Genomic DNA, 25,728 nt, shown 5'->3' with positions numbered 1-25,728 from the left:
TTTGAATGAGAGGTTGGATTTATAGTATTTTTAAGTCATCATTGGATATACATGTAATTGTTGCTGTTGTCTATTTTCAGGTCACTGATTTTTATATCTATAAGTGTTTTTAGATCACAAGAAGTAAATACAGCATTGTTCTTTGATCAGTATTTTTCAGACAAGTATAATATATTAGTTTATATTTTCAGGACACCAGAAGAAGATCATGCTTGCAATAGAGCGACTTAAGAGAATCATGTCTGGTTCCAAACGTCTCTCTACCATGGACAACAACAAGCGTTCATCAGGTGAGGCACTAGAGCCTCCAGCCAACAACAACACACGATGGTCAGCTGGCGAGGTTATGTCATCATCATATAACGGCCAAGACATGGCTGGAGGCATGCCCTACAAACCACGCCGCTCATCATCTAGTGAAAACTCCAATAACGCTAATATAGAATTCTCATCAGCAACGTCCTCGCCATTCAAGAACCGACATAGTAGTGAAAGTAGCATTGACTCATGCTTCCTTCCACCTAGTCCCAGTGGCAGTTCAACATCATCATACCAACCTGATGTTGTGGCCATACAGGTTAAGAGGTCATCATCTCAGTCAGGCCCAGCACCATACCAAAAGGAGTCACGAGACATGAGTGGTCAAACAATCACTTATCAGTCATTTCAGGTTCCAGCTACAGGCCAGCGACTGTCAGACAGCATGGACCGCGAGACCACGCCAACTGGTGACGACATGATGTACATAGTGCAGGGATCGCCCAAGTCATCATTACCTGTGGCGACTGTTGTTCCTAAGGCAGCCATTAAACCAAAACCTGTTGCTAAAATAATTGCGAAAACTAAACGTACTAGTCGTGAATGTTCACCAGACATTATAGACATTGAAAAGCATGAAATTGAAAAAAATCAGGATGTGTGTCACAGTCCATCGCATAATGGAGGACAGCGTAAATCAGATCATATCTATGATCAACCTCAGATACACAATATGTCTCCGAGTCACAAAAAGATTGAACTGCAGGAGATACCAGGTTCACCACAGACTCATAAAATCAACAAAAATGGTGCTGTTACGGATCCAATTTTTGTCTCAACACAACATGAAGTGACATCACAATCTCAAAACTCTCCTCAACAAGGATCGCCAAGTGGGAAAAGTCGGAAGGTTCCCCCTCCTCCACCACCAAAACGGACTAATTCCATTACACAACGATCTGACATTGGTGTAAAAGAGCAAAGGTCACCTCACTTTGCTGGTAGCATACCTAAGTCTGCCATTCAGGGTCAGACAGTTGGTAACAAACAGGATCAGAGTTCACATGTAAAGGAACAGGCATTTGCAAATTGTGTTCAGTCTCTTTCGCAGAGATTTGGAAGGAAACGTGAGGAATCGTGCAATTCTGATGAGGTGTGTAGTTCTGATGGGGAGGAGTTTCCCCCACCACCTCCTCCTGTTGCAATGGATATTATCACTCCCAAACTGCACAACTATGGGATTCCAAGTAAGGAGGAGAAAAGCAGTATGGGTAGTGAGTATCGCCATCAAGGCAAACCCAAAGTGGAACACAGCATGTCTCCGGGTACAGTTGTGAGTAGTACTCAACACAGTCCAGCCAAGACTGTGTCAGTCAATGAGGAAACAAATGAGGGAAATGTTGAAAGTACATTTGGTGTAAAACTGAGGACACAACCCACTGTGTCTGTGACAGCCCAGGGAACTCCGCCCCCTACTCCTCCACCTAAGTCACATGGTACAATTCAGGGTGGGGCTCATTCTGTGTCTCGTACTGCCCCAGCTGTGTCTCATCCAAAACCATCACTGCCACCCAAAGTGTCGTCCGTGAATGGGGGTCATCCTCCGCACCCCATCAGTAGTGTTCATAGTGAGATTGGTAGTGCTAGGGAAAAGAGAAAAGACTCTAATCCTGGCTTGGATCTGAATACCTCCACGTCGAGTGTTGACTCCAACACTCTACCATTTGCCAATGAAAATGTAGGAACAATAAAGCAGCGAACACCTACTACAAAGCCCTCTGTAGTGCTTATTTCTGAAGAGCTTGATCAGGGGAATTCTCACATGTTCCAGCATCTCTCCGCTGGCACCCACACTGTGTCCTCTACACATCATCCTGTCACATCCCACAAAGGTAAGTAATCTGCATAAAACCTCTCATATTCCACAGGGGTAAGTATAACACATAACATCTGTCACATCTCACAGGGGTAAGTATAACACATAACATCTGTCACATCTCACAGGGGTAAGTATAACACATAACATCTGTCACATCTCACAGGGGTAAGTATAACACATAACATCTGTCACATCTCACAGGGGTAAGTATAACACATAACATCTGTCACATCTCACAGGGGTAAGTATAACACATAACATCTGTCACATCTCACAGGGGTAAGTATAACACATAACATCTGTCACATCTCACAGGGGAAAGTATAACACATAACATCTGTCACATCTCACAGGGGTAAGTATAACACATAACATCTGTCACATCTCACAGGGGTAAGTACAACACATAACATCTGTCACATCTCACAGGGGTAAGTATAACACATAACACCTGTCACATCCCGCAAGTGTAAGTAAAACAGATGACACCTGTCACATCCCACAAGTGTAAGTAAAACAGATGACACCTGTCACATTCCACAAGTGTAAGTAAAACACATGATACCTGTCACATCCCATATAGGTAAGTAAAACACATAACACCTGTCACATCTCACATAGGTAAGTAATACACAGATATCATCTGTTACATCCTACAGGATAAAGTAATACACATGACATCTGTCACATCCTACACGTTAAAGTAATACACATAATACTTGTCACTTAACCCAGGATGCAATAGAACAATATGGTATCAAAGTCCATTTTGAAGAATGTAAATACAAAATAGGCATTGTCAAAAAATGAGCATATTTGATTAATAAGATGCACAATTACATATTATCCTAGCTTCACTCATGTTGTTAATACAATACATCATTTCAAAGGAAAGACATTTAAAATTTGAATAATTATATTTTGTTATATGCATGCAATGCTTAACAGGCCCCTTCAGAACCTTCTATGCAATGCATTTTTCATTTATAGAAAGTGTTAAAGGTTCCCATGTAATGAAAAGGAAAATAGGTAAAAAGGAAATCAGACATGCTGTTATCTTGATTGGTTAAATTAGATTTGTTTGTAATATACATGTTAAACCATTAATGTGTACATTTGTTTGCATTATTTAGGAATTTAGTATGCTTCTCTTTCTATATGAAAGCTTGCAGTTGTTCATATATCAGAGAAAAATGAATTTGACCAGGAAATTTCAATGGTTTAAGATTTTTGCTTATTTACTCCTCAACAGAAAGCAAGAAGCCAGTGGTGCCGAAGAAGCCAGGGGTAGCCATGGGAATGCCTTCAGGATTTAATACAGCAAAGTAAGTGTCAGATGGCTTACAGTCAAGGTCATTCTATACTGGTGAAACAAAGTGCTCTCCGTTGCAATTCATTCAGGAATACCAGCTGGAGTTCAACTGTTAGTAGCTATACTGGTGTTACTTGAAAAGTACACCTGTCATAGATAGGCTAAATTGAAATATCATATTGTTACACAACTGTCACTGGATAACATTAAATAAAAATATGTACTAAAGATGGGGGTGGGTATTGCAAACAGTTTTTCATATCACAATATATTGGAATATTCAAAGGGATATATATATATCATTATCAGTGTAATTAAATGACTTTGATAGAACAAATATGTATATAACAGAGAAATAGTGTAATATAATGTATTGATGTACTGGCAACCACATAATTTTGAAGCAATATAACACCTCACTAGTTACAGAATACATCAAATAATATGAATTCGGGTTTCAATAAAAAAAAATTGTTACAAAATCCCCCAAAGTTCTGCAGTAAGTCCATCAAATAATTGTTGAAAGCTTTTGCATATATATTGCAATACTGAAGGAAAAGTTTCACTAATATTGTCACTAAACAAATGTGATACATTGAGTATTTTGATATAATTGAGATTACACAATTTATACTCCATGGGCATTGCCACTATTGGAATAAGCCATCTTTGCTGTATTTAGCAGTGACAGAACAACACTATATTATATCATGTGCATTTATGCACTACCACTACTTTGTGCAGGACCTGAAATCTGACCTTTGAACTCTTAAACATAAACAAATCTACATCATACACATGCTATAAAGGAACACAGAGCATATGCCAGCATACAGTACACTGAAATTAATAAAAACAGGTACTACAAAGTTATTTATACATTCACGTATAACATTCTATGTCTTGAATTAATTTTGTTTCAAACATTAAAGTTCTGTGAATACCATTTGACCTGCTTTACTTCTTTGTTGCTGCTGTCTGCCTCACCTACTTTTGTGCCTTAACAAACCACTTAATATATTTGATACATCAATTGTATTTATGAACTGGCTTTTTCAGACCCTCGGGTGGTGATGTCCTGAATGACATAGACAACATGTTACAGGGCTTAACCGATGAGTTGGATGCCATGTTGGAAGAAGAAATGAATCTGGAGTGACCAGAATAGAATCTGACCTTTTAAATATTTATTGACCAACTATTCCTTGGCCTTTGGTCACTCATTATAGTAACCACATGTGGCTGTAGAAATTTAGTGCTGTGGGGAAAGATGGCCCTACTTTGGATGTGTTTGGAAAATATCCTGGTTACTGAAGAATATTGCAAGCAGAAAAAAAGTGATCAATCCTACAACTGAGGTATATATGACGAAAGGGTCATGTGTGGAATTCTTGATATTTGAATAAATTGTGTGAAAGTAAATATCCATCTAACCAGTACAATTACCAAATGTATTTACAGCTTCATGGCTGTCAACATTCCTTTTAGGAATTTTATGGATATAATATATAACAACAGTGACCTTCTTATCATGGTTTGCTTAATACAGAAATATTGAGGGTAGAGATTTGATTGGATGAAAAAAAAATCAATGATAGTCATTTGATTGGATGGAGAAAACCTGGGAAGGTCACTTGGTTGGATGGAGAAAAATTTAGGATTATAGTCATGTGATTGGACGGAGAAACATCGAGGATAGTCATTTGATTGGAATCTAGGATTGCCATATGATTGGATGGAGAAAAATCTAGAATAGCCTTGTGATTGGACGGAGAAAAATCTTGGATTGTCATGTGATTTGATGGAGAAAAATCTTGGATTGTCATATGATTGGATGGAGAAAAATCTAGGATTGTCATATTATTGGATGGAGAAAAATGAAGCTAGATATTTGATTAGATAGAAGAAAATGAAGGGCAGACATTGTTTTGGGAAAAATCAAAGGTTGATGTTTTAATTTGATTCACAGTAATGACTAATTCACAATTCAGGGTACCTCATCAATATCAACGATTGCTGATAATAATTCATGAAATTAGGTGCTTCAAGATCGAATCAAATGTCATTTTTTATTTTAAAATTGAAGAAACTTTGAAGGACGTGCAAAATTGTACATGTCAAATAGCAAATTTTGAAAAGATTATAGCAAGTTGAAATGATAAACTGTTAATGAAAGTCTGTGTGTTTAATTAAATTTTAGATTAAAATATGGGCAAAAAAACCTAAACGTTTCACATCATGTAAATAAAGCTTGTGGGATGTGTTCACTTTAAGATTGTAACCCATGTACTGTTTATGTTGGAGAAAATCTTGCCACTTTGATTTGCTCTGGTAATTGGTTGATGTGATATAAGACATACTTGATCAGTATTTATTTAGTTCTGCATCTTTATTAAGATTCACCAAAGCTTTGATGGGGATATTATGTGTACAGTGTATCCCCTACTTCCTCTCATATGTATACACATTTCTCAAGTAATTTACACTGCCCACTACAAGTTATATTTGGCTATTTCTGTCGGTTGTGTTCTAAATCTTATACAATTTCTATTTTGTTCATTAATTGATCATTCTTTTCATCTACATGGTAAAGTCATTCTGTTTTGTCTGTTGTAATATTATTATCAAAGTATCACCTTGAACTTCAGCATTGTAAAACTACATGTATATATCTATACATTTAGAATATCATATTTCTGGATTTTTATCAATAGTCAATACTTGTATTATATTAGAGAAATTATTTCCAAATTTTGATATTTTACTGGTATTAAAGGCACTTCTTGTTTAGATTTTCCCTACATGTAATGGATTCTGACATTCCCTCATGTTACATGTAATGGCAGACAGTACCACTGTCAAAATCTGTCTGTCAAAGAAAGATAACTCATCATACAACACTTTCAACAATGTGTTTGTAAACTCAGTCTTGTTTCACTTTCGCTTTCTATTTATGGAATAAGATTGTAAGAGCAAACATATCAGATTGTACAGGGCTAAACAGATGCACCCTTGTCTGTCTTTTCATCTTTCTTTTTTTTTTTTTCTTAAAGTCTTTAATCATGAATTTATCAAATATCAAAAAGTCATTTTTGTGATATCATTTTGTCTCAAAAATTTAATTATTTATAAAATGTTAAATGCTTTTATTAGACTTCTTTTCTAATGGTAAAGGTATTTCATTATTATTGGGAAATTTTTATCTCCTCTATATTGTAAACCATCCTAGGTTGGTCTGTCATTCTTGCAACATATACCATCTCATTTACTTCAATTTATTAGGTGTTGCTGGATCATTAATACATCTTTCTATTTCAAAACAATTTTTAAAGTGCATGATCCTATTTTTTCTTTATATATATATATATACATATATATGTATACACTGAAATTTGTATTTGTAAATGTTTGTACCTTTCAAAGGATTTTTGCTGTTGACTTTTCATGACCTCAGTTGAATGTTGCATAACTCTTTATCTCTTGTTTAATATTTGCTTACATGTGCTTGTATAACAATTTATAGGATGTTTGTATTGTGAATAGTGAACGTCACCATTTATATTTATATAAATGAATGGATGTCTCATTAAAAAATTGTCGCTGAATTTATCAATGCATTGATCTAGATTGACAATATGGTGGTCGCTGATCATGAATCTCTAGAAGTTTCCAACTTCATATTGGTCTTGTGAATCTAAAGTGATAGACATGTGTAAACTGGTAAAATTACAGAAAAAAAATCTTAACATAAAGATTTTTGAAATCATTTCACTTTGTAATTTTGAAGATATAATGAAAACGATAAGAATGCTCCTACCAAGATCTAGTCCTATTAGATATATGTTACAGATACAAGGTTACAGACTTAGAGGAATGCCCGAGCATTTTGTTTGAAGTACAATGTATATGTTGTGTTATACCAGGCCTTGGTTTGGTGTAGATTTAGTTGTGCCTGCTAGTTAAATGCTGTATTTATCCTGTAATAAGCCCAGGCCAACAAGGAAATCCTGGCTAAATGTCAGGAGGTGGGCTTACTACAGGACGCTAAAACAAGAATTGATTGTAATCCTACAGACTAGAAATAAGACAACTAAGATTGTTCAGTAGTGTGTGTGTATAAGTTATTTGGCAATACATTAGGATGATAATTTATATTCGTAGCATGTTATTATAAAGCCATGTTACCATAATTTACCAGTGATAAACATACATCATTTATTTAGCCCACCCATGACCTAATTAAAATTAATTTCAGACATATTTATATATACATTTTGAAATAGGTCGTTTCAGCATAAAATATCAGAAAATTGATGTCACTCCACAAACATGTATACTATCCCTCATTTTAAGCTCTGCTCCGCACACTTCTACCCTTCTGCAACCAAAAGTCTGTTATGTCCCTTCTGAATTCCCCTCTGTCTTCTAACAGAATGCCTGTCATTAGTGAAATATGGTAACAGAATTAAATTATATAGATAAATAAAAAGAATCATTACGGTTGTGTTTAAACTGTGAGTGTTGTTGATCATGAACTTGATGAAATCAAAAATATTGGTTGTGTATCTATTATTGAACAATATGATGATGAAAATCAAGAAGGGAGAGTGTAGTTTGTGTAATAAAGTATATAATTTATAATACAGTGTATACAATCACACAAGTTTACTACTATACTGCAATATTGTATTGTAATACTAAGTTTATAATCACACAAAGTTACTATTCTGTAATATTGTGTATACAACGATGCATTGTATCTGTAGTGTAATACAAAGTTTACAATCACACAAAGTTATTGTACTGTAACATTGTGGTACTGTAATAAAATGATACAATGCATCCAAAGTATGCTACAGTACTGTGATACAGCTTAATGATACAATACTACAGTAGTATGATACATTACAATGATACAATACTATAGTAGTGTGATACATTACAATGATACAATACTACAGTAGTGTGATACAATACTGTGATACATTACAATGATACAGTAGTGTGATACATTACAATGATACAATACTACAGTAGTGTGATACATTACAATGATACAATACTACAGTAGTGTGATACATTACAATGATACAATACTACAGTAGTGTGATACAATACTACTGTAGTGTGATACATTACAATGATACAATACTACTGTAGTGTGATACACAATTACTACAGTAGTGTGATGATACAATACTACAGTAGTGTGATACAATACTACTGTAGTGTGATACATTACAATGATACTACAGTAGTGTGATACATTACAATGATACAATACTACAGTAGTGTGATACATTACAATGATACAATACTACAGTAGTGTGATACATTACAATGATACAATACTACAGTAGTGTGATACATTACAATGATACAATACTACAGTTAGTATGATACATTACAATGATACAATACTACAGTAGTGTGATACATTACAATGATACAATACTACAGTAGTGTGATACATTACAATGATACAATACTACAGTAGTGTGATACATTACAATGATACAATACTACAGTAGTGTGATACAATACTACAGTAGTGTGATACATTACAATGATACAATACTACAGTAGTGTGATACATTACAATGATACAATACTACAGTAGTGTGATACAATACTACAGTAGTGTGATACATTACAATGATACAATACTTCAGTAGTGTGATACAATACTACAGTAGTGTGATACAATACTACAGTAGTGTGATACAATACTACAGTAGTGTGATACAATACTACAGTAGTGTGATACATTACAATGATACAATACTACAGTAGTGTGATACATTACAATGATACAATACTACAGTAGTGTGATACATTACAATGATACAATACTACAGTAGTGTGATACATTACAATGATACAATACTACAGTAGTGTGATACAATGATAGTGTGATACATTACAATGATACAATACTACAGTAGTGTGATACATTACAATGATACAATACTACATTAGTATGATACATTACAATGATACAATACTACAGTAGTGTGATACATTACAATGATACAATACTACAGTAGTGTGATACATTACAATGATACAATACTACAGTAGTGTGATACATTACAATGATACAATACTACTGTAGTGTGATACAATACTACAGTAGTGTGATACATTACAATGATACAATACTACAGTAGTGTGATACATTACAATGATACAATACTACAGTAGTGTGATACAATACGACAGTAGTGTGATACATTACAATGATACAATACTACTGTAGTGTGATACAATAATACAGTAGTGTGATACATTACAATGATACAATACTACTGTAGTGTGATACAATACTACAGTAGTGTGATACATTACAATGATACAATACTACTGTAAATATACATTGAATACCATGATATAATACTTAGTATGTTTGTTCTGGTAGAGTTCCATTGAACAGTCAATAATAGACAACTAGATTTATAGTGATTTATCATATTTGTGTACTGTAACTACTGAGTGTAATTTCATGTTTCGTGGAAATTTCTTTGATGAATTTTCCTAATATCTAACAGGTTAACTCAGTACACAAAATCTTGGTATGTTAGGGGTTGTGAGGATTTAAACTTCACATATAGGTAGAGTAAGGGAGACTACTCCATATATCTTGTTCAAAATTACAACAACTGACGGATAATCAGATTGACAAATAGTTGATTATTTCACATCTGAAATCTGAAGTGCCTCACACCTACAAATGACCAGCTTCCTTCAGGGAACCTGTCAGTTTGAGAAATGAACACTTAATTAATTTTGATACCAATTACATATACAGTGGAACCAAGGTGAAGTATTTTCATGAATGTTAGTAACATACAGACACTTTAATAGTATTTGTGAATAGTTTGTTTACCCGTTTAACCATCTCGTGACCATGTGCCAAGTTTTGAATATTCTGTTACAATATTTATTTGAAGAGTGTCCATGTGTGTAAATGTATGCGTGGTTGTTACAACTAATTTTGTTATTGTTAAAGTTTAGTTAAGAGAGTTGTGGTATCTTGATACATATTATAAATACCTTGTCATTTTTACATCATTGTCACCTCATCAACACTTTTATTCTTAATTATTATCATCAATTAGTGGAAGGAAGCCTTCGGGTACCATTTATTAATTACTATGATACTTAATTATACAGTAGCTGACATTCTACCGGGCGGATGAACTATGCCAAAGTCATCATACTCAATGTGTACACACAATTGCTGAAATAAATCAATTTTCAGAACGACTGTCAAATGTTGGTTTGTTTATACATTAACTTTGATGAATTTGAGTTGGTGTTCAGAAAAATATCTTTATACCTACAAAGTGTATTCTTACAAGGATTTATGTAGAAATAAAGACATACTAAAAAGTCTGAGATAATCAATATATGATATGGGGAGAAAAAAAGAAACTAACCAAAATAAGAGCTAATCTGATTTCCTGTTTAACTGATTCTTGTTTTAAGGCTTGGGAATCTTTGTCACTTTCCATGTACAAGAAAGTCATTAAAGTATGTCGCTCTATATTTCTATTTTCATGTCCTTTTTAAGAAATGACTGGAGCACATAGTGTTTCCCTTTGTAAAGATATTGAATGCTAATCAAGTATGTTCATTTGTAATTATATGATAAAATAGCACACACTAAATATATGACCACAGGTGCTTCCATGAAATTCATCACCAAATGATAGTTCTTATGAAATTGCTGAATGTGTTTGATAACCCAGAACCAAGAAAGGAAAAACTGGGGAGTACATATTGGCTCAACTGTCAAATTTTTTGTGTGGACAGAGACAAAAGTGTTAATCTGGTTCCAAATATAACTTTTTCCCAGCTTCCACTGAGATAAGAGACCTGAGAATTTATTATCCATAGGTGAAAAATGGACCTGTCATACCAGTCCTCCCAACTTCTTTGTATTGGTTACAACATCTCCCAAATATATACTTGTACAAGATCTTAAATATAGACGTATGATAGCGGAAATAAGAAACCCAAGTTTCTTTTCGATAGTTATTATTTTACATGATTCCTTGATGATTAGTTCATTCTGTTTCTCGATTAGTTATGTCATCATTACTGAATACATTTTGATGGTTTTTGATGTCCCATCAGACGGCGTTTGCGTGGAGTGTTAGAACAGGAAAATCATACGCCGATTCCTGGTCCAAATCTGTAACGTGTGTGCCCACCCCAGGCTTCAGTCGCTGCTCTTACTCTCCTCAACATTGACCCTATCAAGCTGTTTATTGTTCTTTGACGGGCTTCCTCGACCTCCAGTCCATTGGTCCCATAAATGCTCGAATGGGGACAAATCTGGACTGTATGGTGGTCAGTCAAGAACCGGGACGTTGTTTTGAGCCAGAAAGTCACGACATACCCATGGCAACATGGGGCCTCGCATTGTCCTGCTTCAACGTAAGGTTATGTTGATGTATAAGAGGAAGGACGTGTGGTCTCAAGACCGAATTCCGATATGTTACTGCTGCAAAATTGCCATGGATAACCATGAGAGGTGTTTTCATGCCTTGAGATATCCCTGCCCATTCGATAAAAGACCCTCCCTCGCTCTCCATTATGCAGGCGTCAGAATATCGCTCACCACCACGTCGATAGACACGTTGTCGTCCATCTGATCTGTAAAGCGTGAAGCGAGACACGTCAGTGAACAAAACGCGTCTCCAATGGGCAGCCATTGCATTGGACATTGGCGTCAAATTTACGTAAGTGGCAGACCAACATAGGGACGACGTAGCCTTAAATGAAGCTCCCGCAACCGATTCCTAACTGTTTTTGGAAATCTGGTCAACCATGAGTTCCGCCAACTTGACGTGTCGTCACCGTCTGAAAGCGGTTACGAAGGTGGGAGATAGGTATGCCTCTATCTTGACGTCGCAAAGTAACATTCAGATGTCCGTCCTTGGGACGGTCACTCAATCTCCCTGTGGCTCTGAAATGCTCAATTATATGGGATGTTGTTATCTCATGTACACCATATTGCTGGGCTTCATGACGTTGCAAATGCCCCTGCATTATCAGAGCAATGACCCTACCCATGTTAACTTCACTCAATCGCGGCGTTTCGCTCTGCAATCGCTTCGAAAAGAAATGTTGTATAGTTTAATGGAATGTTCTAATGTTGAATTGTATCAAGGCAAATATATTCGTTGTTTCGATATCTACCATACTGAAATACCTTTCGTTAATATCTTATATACCTTTTAACATTTAATTATGAAAAAAAAACCAAACAAACAAACAAAAAACAAAAAACCGCACAGTCAGATGCTGATCATTTGTCTTTAATCTTTCGTACATTTATTTTATTGGAAACTAATAACATATGTGACAATCTGGCACAAAAATAGCCAACCTGTCTAGTTTTCTGTGATATTTTCAATTTGTTCGAGAAACACCAGATCGAATTATTTTATTCTAGTATTGAACATGCCATTTCCAGTCGTTTTAACAAGATTGTAGGAGGTGGGCTTTGTATAATTAATGTAACTGATATCCAATCTCGTTTCTATCGAAAGACAATAACAGGTTCTAAATCAAATATAATCTTCCATCGCCACCTCTCACACTTTCAGTACAGACGAGTTATCTCCCTTCCTACACACGTCTCCCCTCATTAGTGACTTCTCTGCCCTACAGCTACTGTTATATTGTATGAAACAGATTGTTGACTGAACAGAACGGATTACAGAAAGATAGATATTGGTAGAGTGAGATGAGTCTAAGATTTCTCGAGTATTATCGAAAGGCTACAAAATACAGTTTTTGTATGACAGCAGTATCCGCTACATGTATATGTAAATTAATACTGAACAGTAGTGAGAGCTTGTCAGGAAGCCACACGAGAGTTCGGAATTCGGAAAAGTACCATATTGTTGAGGATAACACATGAACCAGGTTTTACATGTTGATTTATAAGTTTAATCGAACATAATACCGATTCCATCGACAAAACGGTGGGTTTATCAACTTCATGTCCCACTTGGACGTTCATTTTTAACTAGTCGTTTCTTTTCCAGCATTTGCACTATTAACGAAGATTGTAATTCATTCCAGGTGGTAATTCCAATTGGAGTCAAAATCGCAAAGATTTTTTTCGGAAGTTTACGGTAGCTCGAAGGTGGTTGAAAAATATGTGTACGACAAAATGATTTGACATGGACCGAGAATGTACTAGATAACATATATTCTTATCCTCACATATAACTAAATATTTAATAATTCATCAATGGTTTATCATTGCCAGAATCTGTCTAATTTTGTATTCGGGTGACGTTCGACATATTACCGACGTTGTATTTCCCAGCTTGTGGCTGTGGGGGGTTGGCTACGTCTTTCGATAAGATTATGCGGGTAATACAACAATGGTTACCAACGAAGGCTTATGTTACAGGACTACGTTGAGGTTTCCTTCACTGAGCTCGACTTACTCTGTACCCACGCATATGATGGAACAGCCCTTTGTTGCATTTCCCCATAATTAGAGGAAGGGTAAATCTCCTGTAATATGTCAGGATCAGAACAGAAGATACAAAATAGTCGGCAGTAATCGTTTTTATACTGAAAATCACACTTTCCTACATTAAACCTGATCCCTAAGATGCACAAAACTAATATACGCGAAGTATAGAACGAAATGGTTTTGTACCTGTATACCCACATTATGTAAATGTCATACATAAAAAATAATTGCAATTTTCAAGGAAAGAGATTTATCATCTAATTTGCTTGATATTTTATCCGGCAACGTTAGAAAATGCCCAAGTTAAGATTGCAGATGTCACGAAGGATTAAAAAAAAAACGTGATACATCCACAGCCTGCCATAAACACCTCTATGAAATCAGCAGTCCCTCCTCCTGCTAGGGCTGATTGATAGGATGCGAGCCCTGTATTGAAGAAGTTAAGCAGTGATGTACTTTTTCAGCTCTACTATTCCCTGACTATTTAAGGCTGTGTACCCGAAGACTTGTTTCATTTTGTCAATTTATGTCAAAAATGTAGCAAAGTAGACAAGGCAAGTGACTTACAAAATGGACAAAATCGCTGAAAGAGCAGTGATTCAATACTTGCATTTGAAAGGTTTAGCACCTGAGTATATCCATACTGATATGGTAGCAATACTAGGGAATAATGTCTCTTCATATACTATAATGAAAAGGTAGGTTGGGTAATTTAAGAGTGGCAGGCAGAGACTTGGGAATTACTTCCGTTTTGAAAGGCCTGTCACTGTTGCAACCACAGAAATGGCTAATAAAGTCTTTGATATTGTTTTGGTTGACAGGCGAGTTACAGAGATATATAACCAGTACAGTTAGGATTTCACAGGAAAGAATACATTCCATTCTTACGGAAGATCTTGCAATGAGAAAGCTCTCAGCCCGTAGGGTACCGAGACTACTGACAGTTGATCAGAAGCACACCAGGAGGACTTTGTCCAGTCTAAACAATGGACGAACTTTGGTTCACTCCATCGACTGGAAAAGATTATGGCCTGATAGCATTATGATGGTAGATTATCTGCAAAAGGGACAAACAATCAATGGTACATACTCGTATTATGCATCACTCCTTAGGTAGTTCTCAGGCTCACGTACATCAGGTAAATCATCTGGCCTCAGACGATGATCTGTCCTGAACTTGAAGGTACTGTACGATAGGGGAGTTTAGCACATCATTTGGAAGATTGATTCTAATGTTAACAACCTTAATATTGAAGGTGTTCGTGTGGACGGGTTTGAGTGCTCTCTGTTTGAAGGGTTTATGTTGATTTCTAGTTCCTACATTCATTGCATTTCCAGTGCTTTTATGAATATGTTACATGTCCTGTTTCGTCTGTACTCAAAGGTTGGCAAGTTTTCAGAATCTTTCTGGTTATGTTAAGAGTTAGCACGATTCTATAGGTTTTTAATCATTCATAAAGGGCTTTGTTGAACTGAGTATTTGGTCTGGAATATCATTAACGTAGGCTAGGTGACGACCAAAGTCTTCCACATGGAACCCCAATTGGCTAGACGGACCTTGTACGGCGTCTTGTCTTGCAGCCTTGTGTTGTTTTACACTGTAGTTTGGACAGAAGCTTTCTATTTAGCACTACATACATGTACACGCCTCCAACTACTCAGCCCCTTTACGCTAAAATATATATCAAATTGTACTACTGTAATGAGCATGTACAGACAGAATATCTATATGTAAACATGAGGCTATATCCCTAGAACTTGTCATAATGAAATGTCAATAATTTGTCAAAACTTATAAACATCTATAACAAAATGTCCAAACACAAAGCAAAAAGTCGTAGGATAAATGTTGAATGTTTTATTTCAAATAAAGCGAATTTATTACTAAATTTTGGTCCAACTTGACATAACCTATCATCTAGCAACGTTCTCCAGAATCAAACCAGTCAAATGTCCTTTTTCTTGGATGCTTTAATTCACAACCATGCCGCGGATTCGAAGAGACGGGAGCTTGACGCTGTGTACCTTTGGAAGGACTCGAGCAAATTTGTGATTTCTTGTGGCTCCCCGGGGGTTGAGGAAGCTAATATTTGGAATCTCTTTAACCGTTTCGACGGATCCTTTATTCAGCTTTCGTTTTGGTTTCTGTTTTCTGTCACTAATAGTTCGAACGCTACTTGTATGCAGGTGTACTGGTTTTCGTCCCTCTGTTGACGGTTCAATCCTCTTTTTCTCGCTTGTCAACCTGGTTGAAAGTACAGCAGTTGTCGACAAATTGTTTATTAGCGGCAAAGAGAAGCTTACTCTCTTGCCAGATTTCTTGATTGGCATTTTACCAACATTTTCTGGAAAAAAAAACACGCACAGATGTACAATGTAGTAATAATAATATTGAAATGCTAGGTAGACAGACGAACAGACAGAGAGACAGACTGATTTTTTATTATTACAAGATGGATGGATGGATGGATGGACAGACGGATAAAAATAAACGAATGTTAGAAAAGTTATTTGCTGCAAGGAAATCTAATAAAATGTTAAACATTCAGCATCATGATAACTAATCCTAAAATGTATTACCAACCTTTATGGTTTAACCCGACCAGAGATGATCTATCCGGACAGTCTGTGCGCATTTGGTAAGTGTTCACCTCAATGTCGGGTATAGGAGATCCTGGGATAGGAGACAAAACCTGGACTGACCCAGCATTACCATAGTACATTGTCGTCTCGCCGATAACCTTGCATTTATCCTTGATAGTTTTCTTTAGATGGATGCCACGAAAATATTCCGGGTCATGAAATAGTCGTTTGTGTTTTGTCGTAATCATTTTCTCGGTTGAAGTGAACAGACAAAAAAGAGCTGTCGGTCAATTCAGCAAACGCTAAACTGTCGTTATGGGAAGTAAGCATTATGGGTATCAATTATGCCACAATGTAATTGTTACGTCATCGGTATTGTGACGTCATAAAATGGTTGTTTTCACATTCACAATTCACTCCTACATGTAGGAAAACCACATTGCAATGACCATTACTACAATGTATTTGGTCTGTCGGCTCATTAACTTACGTACACATGTATGTTGCAAGGGGTTATTTATTTAAAACTGGTGTACCTGTTTGGATGCCTTTTCAGTTCATGTGTACATGTAAGCAACAGTTTGAGGGTTCAATCTTTTGTTTTCTAGCAAATATTTCTATGATCAACAATTTATTTTTGAAATTAACAATTAGTCTTATATATCAAAAACAATTGTTTATAAAGAATCTATCTTGAAACCTACTCTATTAGGCTAACTGTGTCAGAGTAGGCACGCCGGATCAACTGTGCCTATTTTCAGCCAACACAGGGACAAATGACTACCTCTTCTGTTAAGCCCCTATTGAAAACCAGTTGTGGAGGCATTCAGGTTTCTGCTGCCATTAATCTATTTTAAAAGTGAAATCAGTGAAAACTTGAATGTTTCCCTTTGAACGAGAGCTGATCGATTACACGTGAGCCCTGTATTGAAGAAGTTAAGCAGCTCTATTATTCAATGATTATTTAAGTCAGTGTACCCGAAGACTGTGGTCATTTCTTCATTTTATATCGAAGAGGTAGCAAAGTAAACAAGACAAGTGACTTTTGAAAATTGGAAAAAAAATCAGTGATTCAATATTTGTATAAGAAAGGCCTAGCGTCTATGGATATCCAAACTGCCATGGTAGCAACACTGGGGAATGATGCCCCTTCATACGCTACAGTGAAAAGGTAGTTGGGGGAATATAAGCGTGACAGGCAGAGCCTTGGCGATGACGCCCGTCCTGGAAGACCTACCACTGTTGCAACCCCAGAAATGACCAATAAAGTCCATGATATTGTTATGACTGACAGGCGAGTTACAGAGAGATATGTAGACAGTATAGTTGAGATTTCACAGGAAAGAGTACATTCCATTCTTGAAGAAGATCTTGCAACGAGAAAGCTCTCAGTCCGTTGGGTACCAAGACTATTGACATTTGATCAGAGACACACTAGGCGGACTTCGTCGCGTGCTCATCTGAACCTTTTAGAAGCAGATCCTGCTTACTTTCTGCAGAGGTTTGTGACTCAGAGGCCAAACAGCTGTCTAAACAATGGAAGCATCCTGATTCACTCCCGCCAAATAAGGCTAAGACGTTTTCAGTTTTCTTGGATGCTGATGGTAGATTATCTGCAAAGGGACAAACAGTAAATGACACATATTATGCATCATTAAGTTCAAGCGCCACGGAAAACTCAGTAAAGGTGTGTCGTCCACCAGGACAATGCCCATGTTCACAAGTCTGTCGTAGCCATGGGTACCATTAACGATTGTGGCTTTGAACTGATTAAGCATCCGCCTTGTTCGCCTGATTTTGCTCCATCCACTTTCATCTGTTTCTACTTTCGGTCAGATGATGGCGTCATATAGGCAGTGGGGGACTTTCTGAACGGTCAAGATAATAACTTCTTTAAAAGAGGCACTGGTGTATAGACACTGAAGTAGACTATGTTGAAAAATAATGCCATATGTCCTCCAAAAGTCAAAGCCTTGAATTTGAGGCTCAAAACTTATCAATCAGCCCTCGTATATTATACATTATATATAAATGACAGGGTATTCCGATAGTTTCACACAAGGTACAAATACCGACACTCAATGAATCAGTATCGACACTCCAGGAACATATACCGATTAACCTTACGACACTACACCTTGTGTCAATCTACCAAAGAAATACGACACTATACCTTGTGTCAATCTACCAACTAGACATACGACACTACACCTTGTGTCAATCTACCAACTAGACATACGACACTACATCTTGTGTCAATCTACCAACAAGACATACGACACTACACTTTGTGTCAATCTACCAACTAGACATACGACACTACACTTTGTGTCAATCTACCAACAAGACATACGACACTACACCTTGTATCAATCTACCAACTAGACATACGACACTACACCTTGTGTCAATCTACCAACAAGACATACGACACTACACCTTGCGTCAACCTACCAACTAGACATACGACACTATACCTTGTGTCAATCTACCAACTAGACATACGACACTACACTTTGTGTCAATTTACCAAAGACATACGACACTACACCTTGTGTCAATCTACCAACAAGACATACGACACTACACCTTGCGTCAATCTACCAACTAGACATACGACACTATACCTTGTGTCAATCTACCAACAAGACATACGACACTACACCTTGTGTCAATTTACCAAAGACATACGACACTACACCTTGTGTCAATCTACCAAAGACATACGACACTACACCTTGTGTCAATCTGCCAACAAGACAAACAACACAATATAACATTATATCACGTGTCAATCTACCACCTATACATAAAACATGATGTCTTGTGTCAATCCAACAAACACTATCTTGACAAACGACACTACAATTTGTGTCAATCTACCAACTAGACATACGGCACTACGACACTACAAAGTGTACCAATGTGCTTTACCGTATGTTATATATAACATTATACTACACTTTACCAACATGTGTCATTACTACCAACTAGAAAATACGACACAGTATCATGAATCAGTGTGCTTTCTAAATATATAACATTATATCACGTGTCAATCTACCACCTATACATACAACACTTTATCTTGTATCAATCTACTTTACTTTGTGTCAGTCTACCCAATTGGCAAATAACAATTTGTTTTGTGTCAGTCTTCCAACAAGACATACGGCACTTTACCTTCTGTAGGTCTACCAAAAAGGCATACGTCCCTTTACCTTATGTAAGTGTACCAATTAGATATACGACACTTTACCGTATGTTAGTCTACAAACTAGAAATACTTCACTTTACCATGTGTCATTCTACCAACAAGACATACTACACTTTACCAACATGTGTCATTCTACCAACAAGACATACTACACTATACCATGTGTCATTCTACCAACAAGACATACTACACTATACCATGTGTCAGTCTACCAACAAGACATGCTTCACTGAACCTTGTGTCAGTCTACCAACAAGATATACGACACTATACCATGTGTCATTCTACCAACAAGACATACTACACTATACCATGTGTCATTCTACCAACAAGACATACTACACTATATCATGTGTCATTCTACCAACAAGATATACGACACTAAATCATGTGTCATTCTACCAACAAGACATACTACACTATACCATGTGTCAGTCTACCAACAAGACATGCTTCAATGAACCTTGTGTCATTCTACTAACAAGATATACGACACTCAGCCTTGTGTCAATCTGCCAACTAGACATGCTACACTACACCTTGTGTCAATCTGCCAACAAGACATACGACAATATACCTTATGTCAGTTTATCAAGTGAAAACATCACAATTTACCTTGTCTACAAACAAGACATACGACACCTTAAAACAAAAGTTAAACTTAATATTTTGTTCGTTTGTTTTTAGTTTTCTACATTCTGCACTAATATAATAAGTCACAGTGAAATTATATTCTCCTTTTATTGATCTGATAGTTAAATGCCGAAACATGTGTGGCCATAAGCTTGTCTACTGTATGAGAATGGGGCTTAATTATCTCTTTAAAAACCATATCATTTTACCCTTTCTTATCTAATAAGTCAGACACAGTAGTCTATTGTTAAATAAAATGCTATTTTCTGGTCGTCTAAACGTCAAAAGAATTGAAAAGGCAAACTTTCTATACTTGTAGGTTAAACAGAACACGGGGATGACTGTTTAAAATCACCGGCGCGTGTCGTAATACACCGATGACTTTGAAAAAATGTATAGAGATGAGAGGATGATTTATGTATAACTAACAATGACCATATGACATGAAGTATTTTCATCAGTAATATGCTATACAATTTTAGATTTACGTGTAAGGATCCTGTGAAATACAACACTGTTCCTCCAGTATCTAGTCTCTGACCTTGGCCTACACCAACAAACAGATCGTTATCGACTGTGCTTAATTTCGACAAGATTCGTAATCCTCACCTCTTCTAAAACCTAAAACTCTATGGTTACCAAAATAATACACTCAACAGGATATCTTCTTTTCTCTCCAATAGAACTCAGTCGGTTGCAATGACTAGCGAGACTTCGTCGGCAGTCCCAGTAATATCAGATGCCCGTCCCCCAAGTAATGGTCCTCACATCTACTCTGTCCCTCATCTATATTAATGATTTTTCCGATGACAATGCATTTAATACCCTCCGTCTTTTTTTTGCTTATACTAACATTACTTACAAAACGACCATAAAACAGGAAGGTGTGGGCAAACTACAGTCTGATGGGACTAGTTGTTGAGTCACGACCCAGATACAGTGGTCATTTGACTAATGAAGGGGACCGTGTAGTCATCGAAACGTAACATTGGTTGTGTAATTACTTCTATTCTGTTTACATTACCAACCTTAAGAACATGTTCCGAGATACTGTCCTTAGAGTTCTTACCCGTCGACAAGGCATATCTGATCAGTGTATCAGCCCCACGGTCATATCCTGGAAATGAAAGATTCGGCAAAATACATTGACGTCATCATACAATGCATCCTGAAAGATCAATGATGTACTTGCGACGTTCTTTTGGAACTGACGTCATAATACCAGCTCTGTTACTGAAATGATGTAAACATTACACTGGCTTCCCCTTCTAACGACACCAGCTCTATAACTGAAATGATGTAAACATTACACTGGCTTCCCCTTCTAACACTCAAAATATACTTCAGACTTGTATTGCCTTACAAAACTCTAAATAATCTGATTATTACAATATTTCAGCAAACACAAGAACCAGGCCTTCTTAACACAATACTTATGCTTATAATCACTCTATGCAGACATCTCAAGACACCTGTAAGTTTCTTTCTGTCCTCCCACATTTGTCGGTGGAGTCTCCCTCAATAAATCTACTTCAGCTCTAATCAATCTTGAAGAAGAAGAATATATATGTGAACAAAGACTGAAGTTGATCTTTAGTACGTATCTATTTTTAGACGAGTAACTGCTAAGATGAAAATGATTTTCACTTACATTTGTACAAAGTTCTACGAACACGAGCAATTCTAGAAAAGAAAAAAATCCACGTAATCCTCAAACTCTTAGCTCACTACATCTAATAACTGTTTAGTCTACTAATCTAGATGCGTCATTGAAATGCCTTCCGAGACATTTTTTGAATTCTGAAACGACTACAAATGTTATGGAGATGGGATTTTATGAATTATACAGACGATACCAATTCCTCATTGTCTTTAACGCACGGCGTTTTTAAATGTTAGTACATATCTGATCATCATCAGTGTTTCTGGTCCAACAAGTTGGTAATAAGTCTTCCATCGGTGGATGGGGAGAGGCATGCAGTCACCGTCAAACACTTACCGTCCTTGTTTTGACGGAACTAATATTCGATATGCAAATCATAGTGTAAAACCATTTGAAGCAACAGAAATAATTGGCTTTGTTGCAGACGTCTCTAATGTTTCATGGAATAACAACTCCAGTCTCGCATTCCCAAACGTATAGAATTACGAAGTGTGAAAGTCTTCTGGAAACGGAGTGCAGAATGTCGAACCATGCCATACGCCCTTAAATGTCAATGAATTCCAAGGTTTATATATCTTCAGTGCAATTAGCACGAATACTGAATGAAAAATCCCATTTATAACAATTTTAACATTCTATCATCATACGAAACTAACTACTGATGGCATGGATACATGTATTGAATATGTAAATCACAAAACATCAAAAAAAATTTATATATATATATTAATGCAAGACTAACTATAGATTCTAGTCTGGCCCTCATTTACCCTTAATGGATATATGTGTATGCTAGATAGAGCAATAAAGGCACGGACGGCTAATTGTCAGACTTGTGACTAGGTCTTAAGGGTATTGATCAGGTTAGAAATGTGTGTGTGCAAGTACGTGAGCATGGAAACACATACAGCTGACATTTGAATTAATTATATATGTTGTAGGCGCATAATATAAAATACTAAGAGATGCAGATACATAATGATATGTACAGTAATTATGCTACATCAATATATACCCTCGTACAAGTGTTACAGACCCGCATGACTGGTGCAATAATAACAACATCAGGATTACGAAAAATGCCCGGTTAGTTTGATAACCTTAATCAAACATATACTTTAAGGCAATATTTCATGAAATTAAACAGATAAATAAATATATTGATAAAAAATAATGATGTTAAGACAGAACATTTAAAATAAAACTCAAAACATTGCAAAAATAAAAAATAGAAAGAAAATATGCAGATCCCGTCAAGCTGTAAAATGAAGCTGTCATCTTTAATGTTGCACGGTGTAGTAAAGTATTATCGTTTGTCGCCCAAATGGCTTTCTATTACATATATTTTTGTCGAACCACGGACTTCGATATAGACTATAACTCCGTAGCAGAATGTAAAATTTCACTCAATTTACACGAAATTTCACTATGTGTTTCTTTTTCGAAAATCTATTTTTAGCTTAGAATGCTACCACCTATACCCTCCCGACCTATACGAGGTATATTCAACCCATCAACGTATTTCTGTTTGTGAAGTCAGCGTATTGAGAGCTACACCGAAGACAGTGCTCAGCTCTGTAGAGCGTTACCGTTGATTATACGAGGACTGGCTTTAGATGAAACGACACCAACTGGTACTTTAGCATCAGTATTGATGAGTTTTAACCAGGTAGTATTATTTTACGTTTAGGTGGATTAAATTCAGTGTTGTGAAGTCGATGAATACATCAATCCCCGCCTAATGGTAAGTAGAAACATTTTGATATTTATTTTCCAGATTTAAATACTGATTTATGTTAAAGCTCTTATATATAAAACAATTGATAATTATGTCAAATGATTCAAGTTCGTCTTTACAGTATGTCTTGACATTTATTTAATCACTTCTTTTGTAATATATCGGAAATATATTAATGTTGTTTTATATAAAAGAAGCGCTAGTAAACAAATTATGAATATCCCAAAAACTGCAGCATTATTTCTATTCCTTGACAGCTGACTGGATTGGTTGGTTTAAGTTTAAACTCCATATAGATTTATTTCAACACACTGTATAAGCAATTTAAGAACATCAAGATGGTCAACTTTTGAATAAAGTTCTTCCATCCGTTTTGAGCTTAAACATTTGAGCAGGACATGGTCTGCTATTTACATAACCTTGGTTTGTAAACTCCACCACCACTACTGTTTTTGGCCTTCTATGTCAACTTTCACAGCAAACATAGTTAAAATTCTTTTTAGACCTTACAAAAACGCTTGCTTACTTGAAGCTTTTGTGTGTCAATATGATGACAGTAAATTCTAGTTTACTACCCGTCTCCAATCACGGGTAAATCTTGCTGAAAATCTTACTGGAAATGAAACGAAAACTCATCACAGATGTATTTTTTTATCGTAGATAATACTATATGTACATATATCGTATTCTATACTTTGTGATATATAACAATATAATTCCGTGATACATGATAGTGTTAGTGCTCGTAAAATCTGAGATTTAAATATTTAATGAAACAGAATGTCGTAAAAGAGCTCTCCTTTCATTGGTGAAATGTCAACGATGATGAAAGCACTGTTTTAATGGTATAATCATCACACAATAAATTTGTGTATCGGATATCGGTAGTGTTAATATCGATTGTCCTATATATAGTACAGTCACAATAACATGTAAATGGTTGCAGAGGAGGAATCTTAACATCCAGCCAGGTCACAAACACTTGTTAGGCCAGTATGGCGACAATATTTTTACCAATGGGATATTTGCCTATTTAACTACGTAATAACATTTCGTTTGATAATATTGCTAATTTTTTTTGACAGTCTGGGTCAACATATCAAACAATAAAAAGAACCCGTTTAATGCTCTTTAAGATATACACTCCTTTCCAGATAAATAGATAATTCATATTCCCGTTTAGCGTAATCAAGCGCTAGATAAATTCATACATAGTCAAATTTATAACAAACTTTAAAGATATCGTATTAATTCAAGATTCTTTTAAATTTTCGTTTCCAGACAGTTGTCAAAAAATAGGGCAAAGCGGTTTTTTTCCATCATTGTTTTGTTTTGTTAACTTTCGACGACAGATAGCTGACTGTATAATGGTAGGCACAATACAGACCTATTACCTGTATTATCTGTTGGTGTATGTATCGTTACAGACAGCGTTCTAGGTAATTGAGTCTTTTATTCTCACAGACAGTTGCAATGTATATGTAGTTCACAAAATTCTTTTGTATTTAAAACAGCAGGGGCTTTTAAAGAGGTGTCTAAGGCAGAGACGTAAGACATAGTATATACCTGAAAAAATGCAGAAACGAAACAGACCAGAACAACAGTAGGGAGAGTTTGTGACAGAGGCCTAGTTTTGCCATTGTTACTGCTAGCTTATTTGCATTACTCTATCCACGGCAGAAGTCGCACGTTTTTACTTGTATGAATGGCTTCAAAAAGCGTTAAAACGTTTTCTTGTCTTATCTCCATTTTGATTCATTATACAGGATTGTCAAAATATGCTTAGATGACGAGTAATGATGATTTGAATGTTTCCAAATGGCAAAAATGAGGAATAGGTTAAAACTAATAACGGACATTGTTCCAATCATTTGTAGTACAGCGAATGAAAAGGCCATTGTCTAGTGCTTGCTTTCTGATTGATGTGAGAAAGAGGAGAGA

General features: G+C 36.0%; 1 protein-coding gene and 1 long non-coding RNA gene across 2 annotated transcripts in view; both read left to right on the top strand.

The window, feature by feature from the left end:
• The window catches only part of LOC132562315 (caskin-2-like), a 149,601-nt gene extending 141,197 nt beyond the window's left edge, over nt 1-8,404 (top strand). The window contains exons 16-18 of the mRNA XM_060227054.1: nt 192-2,150; nt 3,390-3,462; nt 4,509-8,404. Coding sequence (XP_060083037.1) covers nt 192-2,150; nt 3,390-3,462; nt 4,509-4,608 — 2,132 coding nt within the window. The 3' untranslated portion in view covers nt 4,609-8,404. The remainder of the gene's footprint in view (nt 1-191; nt 2,151-3,389; nt 3,463-4,508) is intronic.
• The window catches only part of LOC132562314 (uncharacterized), a 491,282-nt gene that overhangs the window by 264,006 nt on the left and 201,548 nt on the right, over nt 1-25,728 (top strand). The gene's annotated exons all lie outside the window — the stretch shown is intronic.

Source organism: Ylistrum balloti, unplaced genomic scaffold, assembly GCF_031769215.1.
Source record: "Ylistrum balloti isolate Yb309-2 unplaced genomic scaffold, AGI_CSIRO_Ybal_v1 Utg371392, whole genome shotgun sequence".
Lineage (NCBI taxonomy): Eukaryota > Metazoa > Mollusca > Bivalvia > Pectinida > Pectinidae > Ylistrum > Ylistrum balloti.
This window is presented reverse-complemented; position numbering and strand designations above follow the sequence as displayed.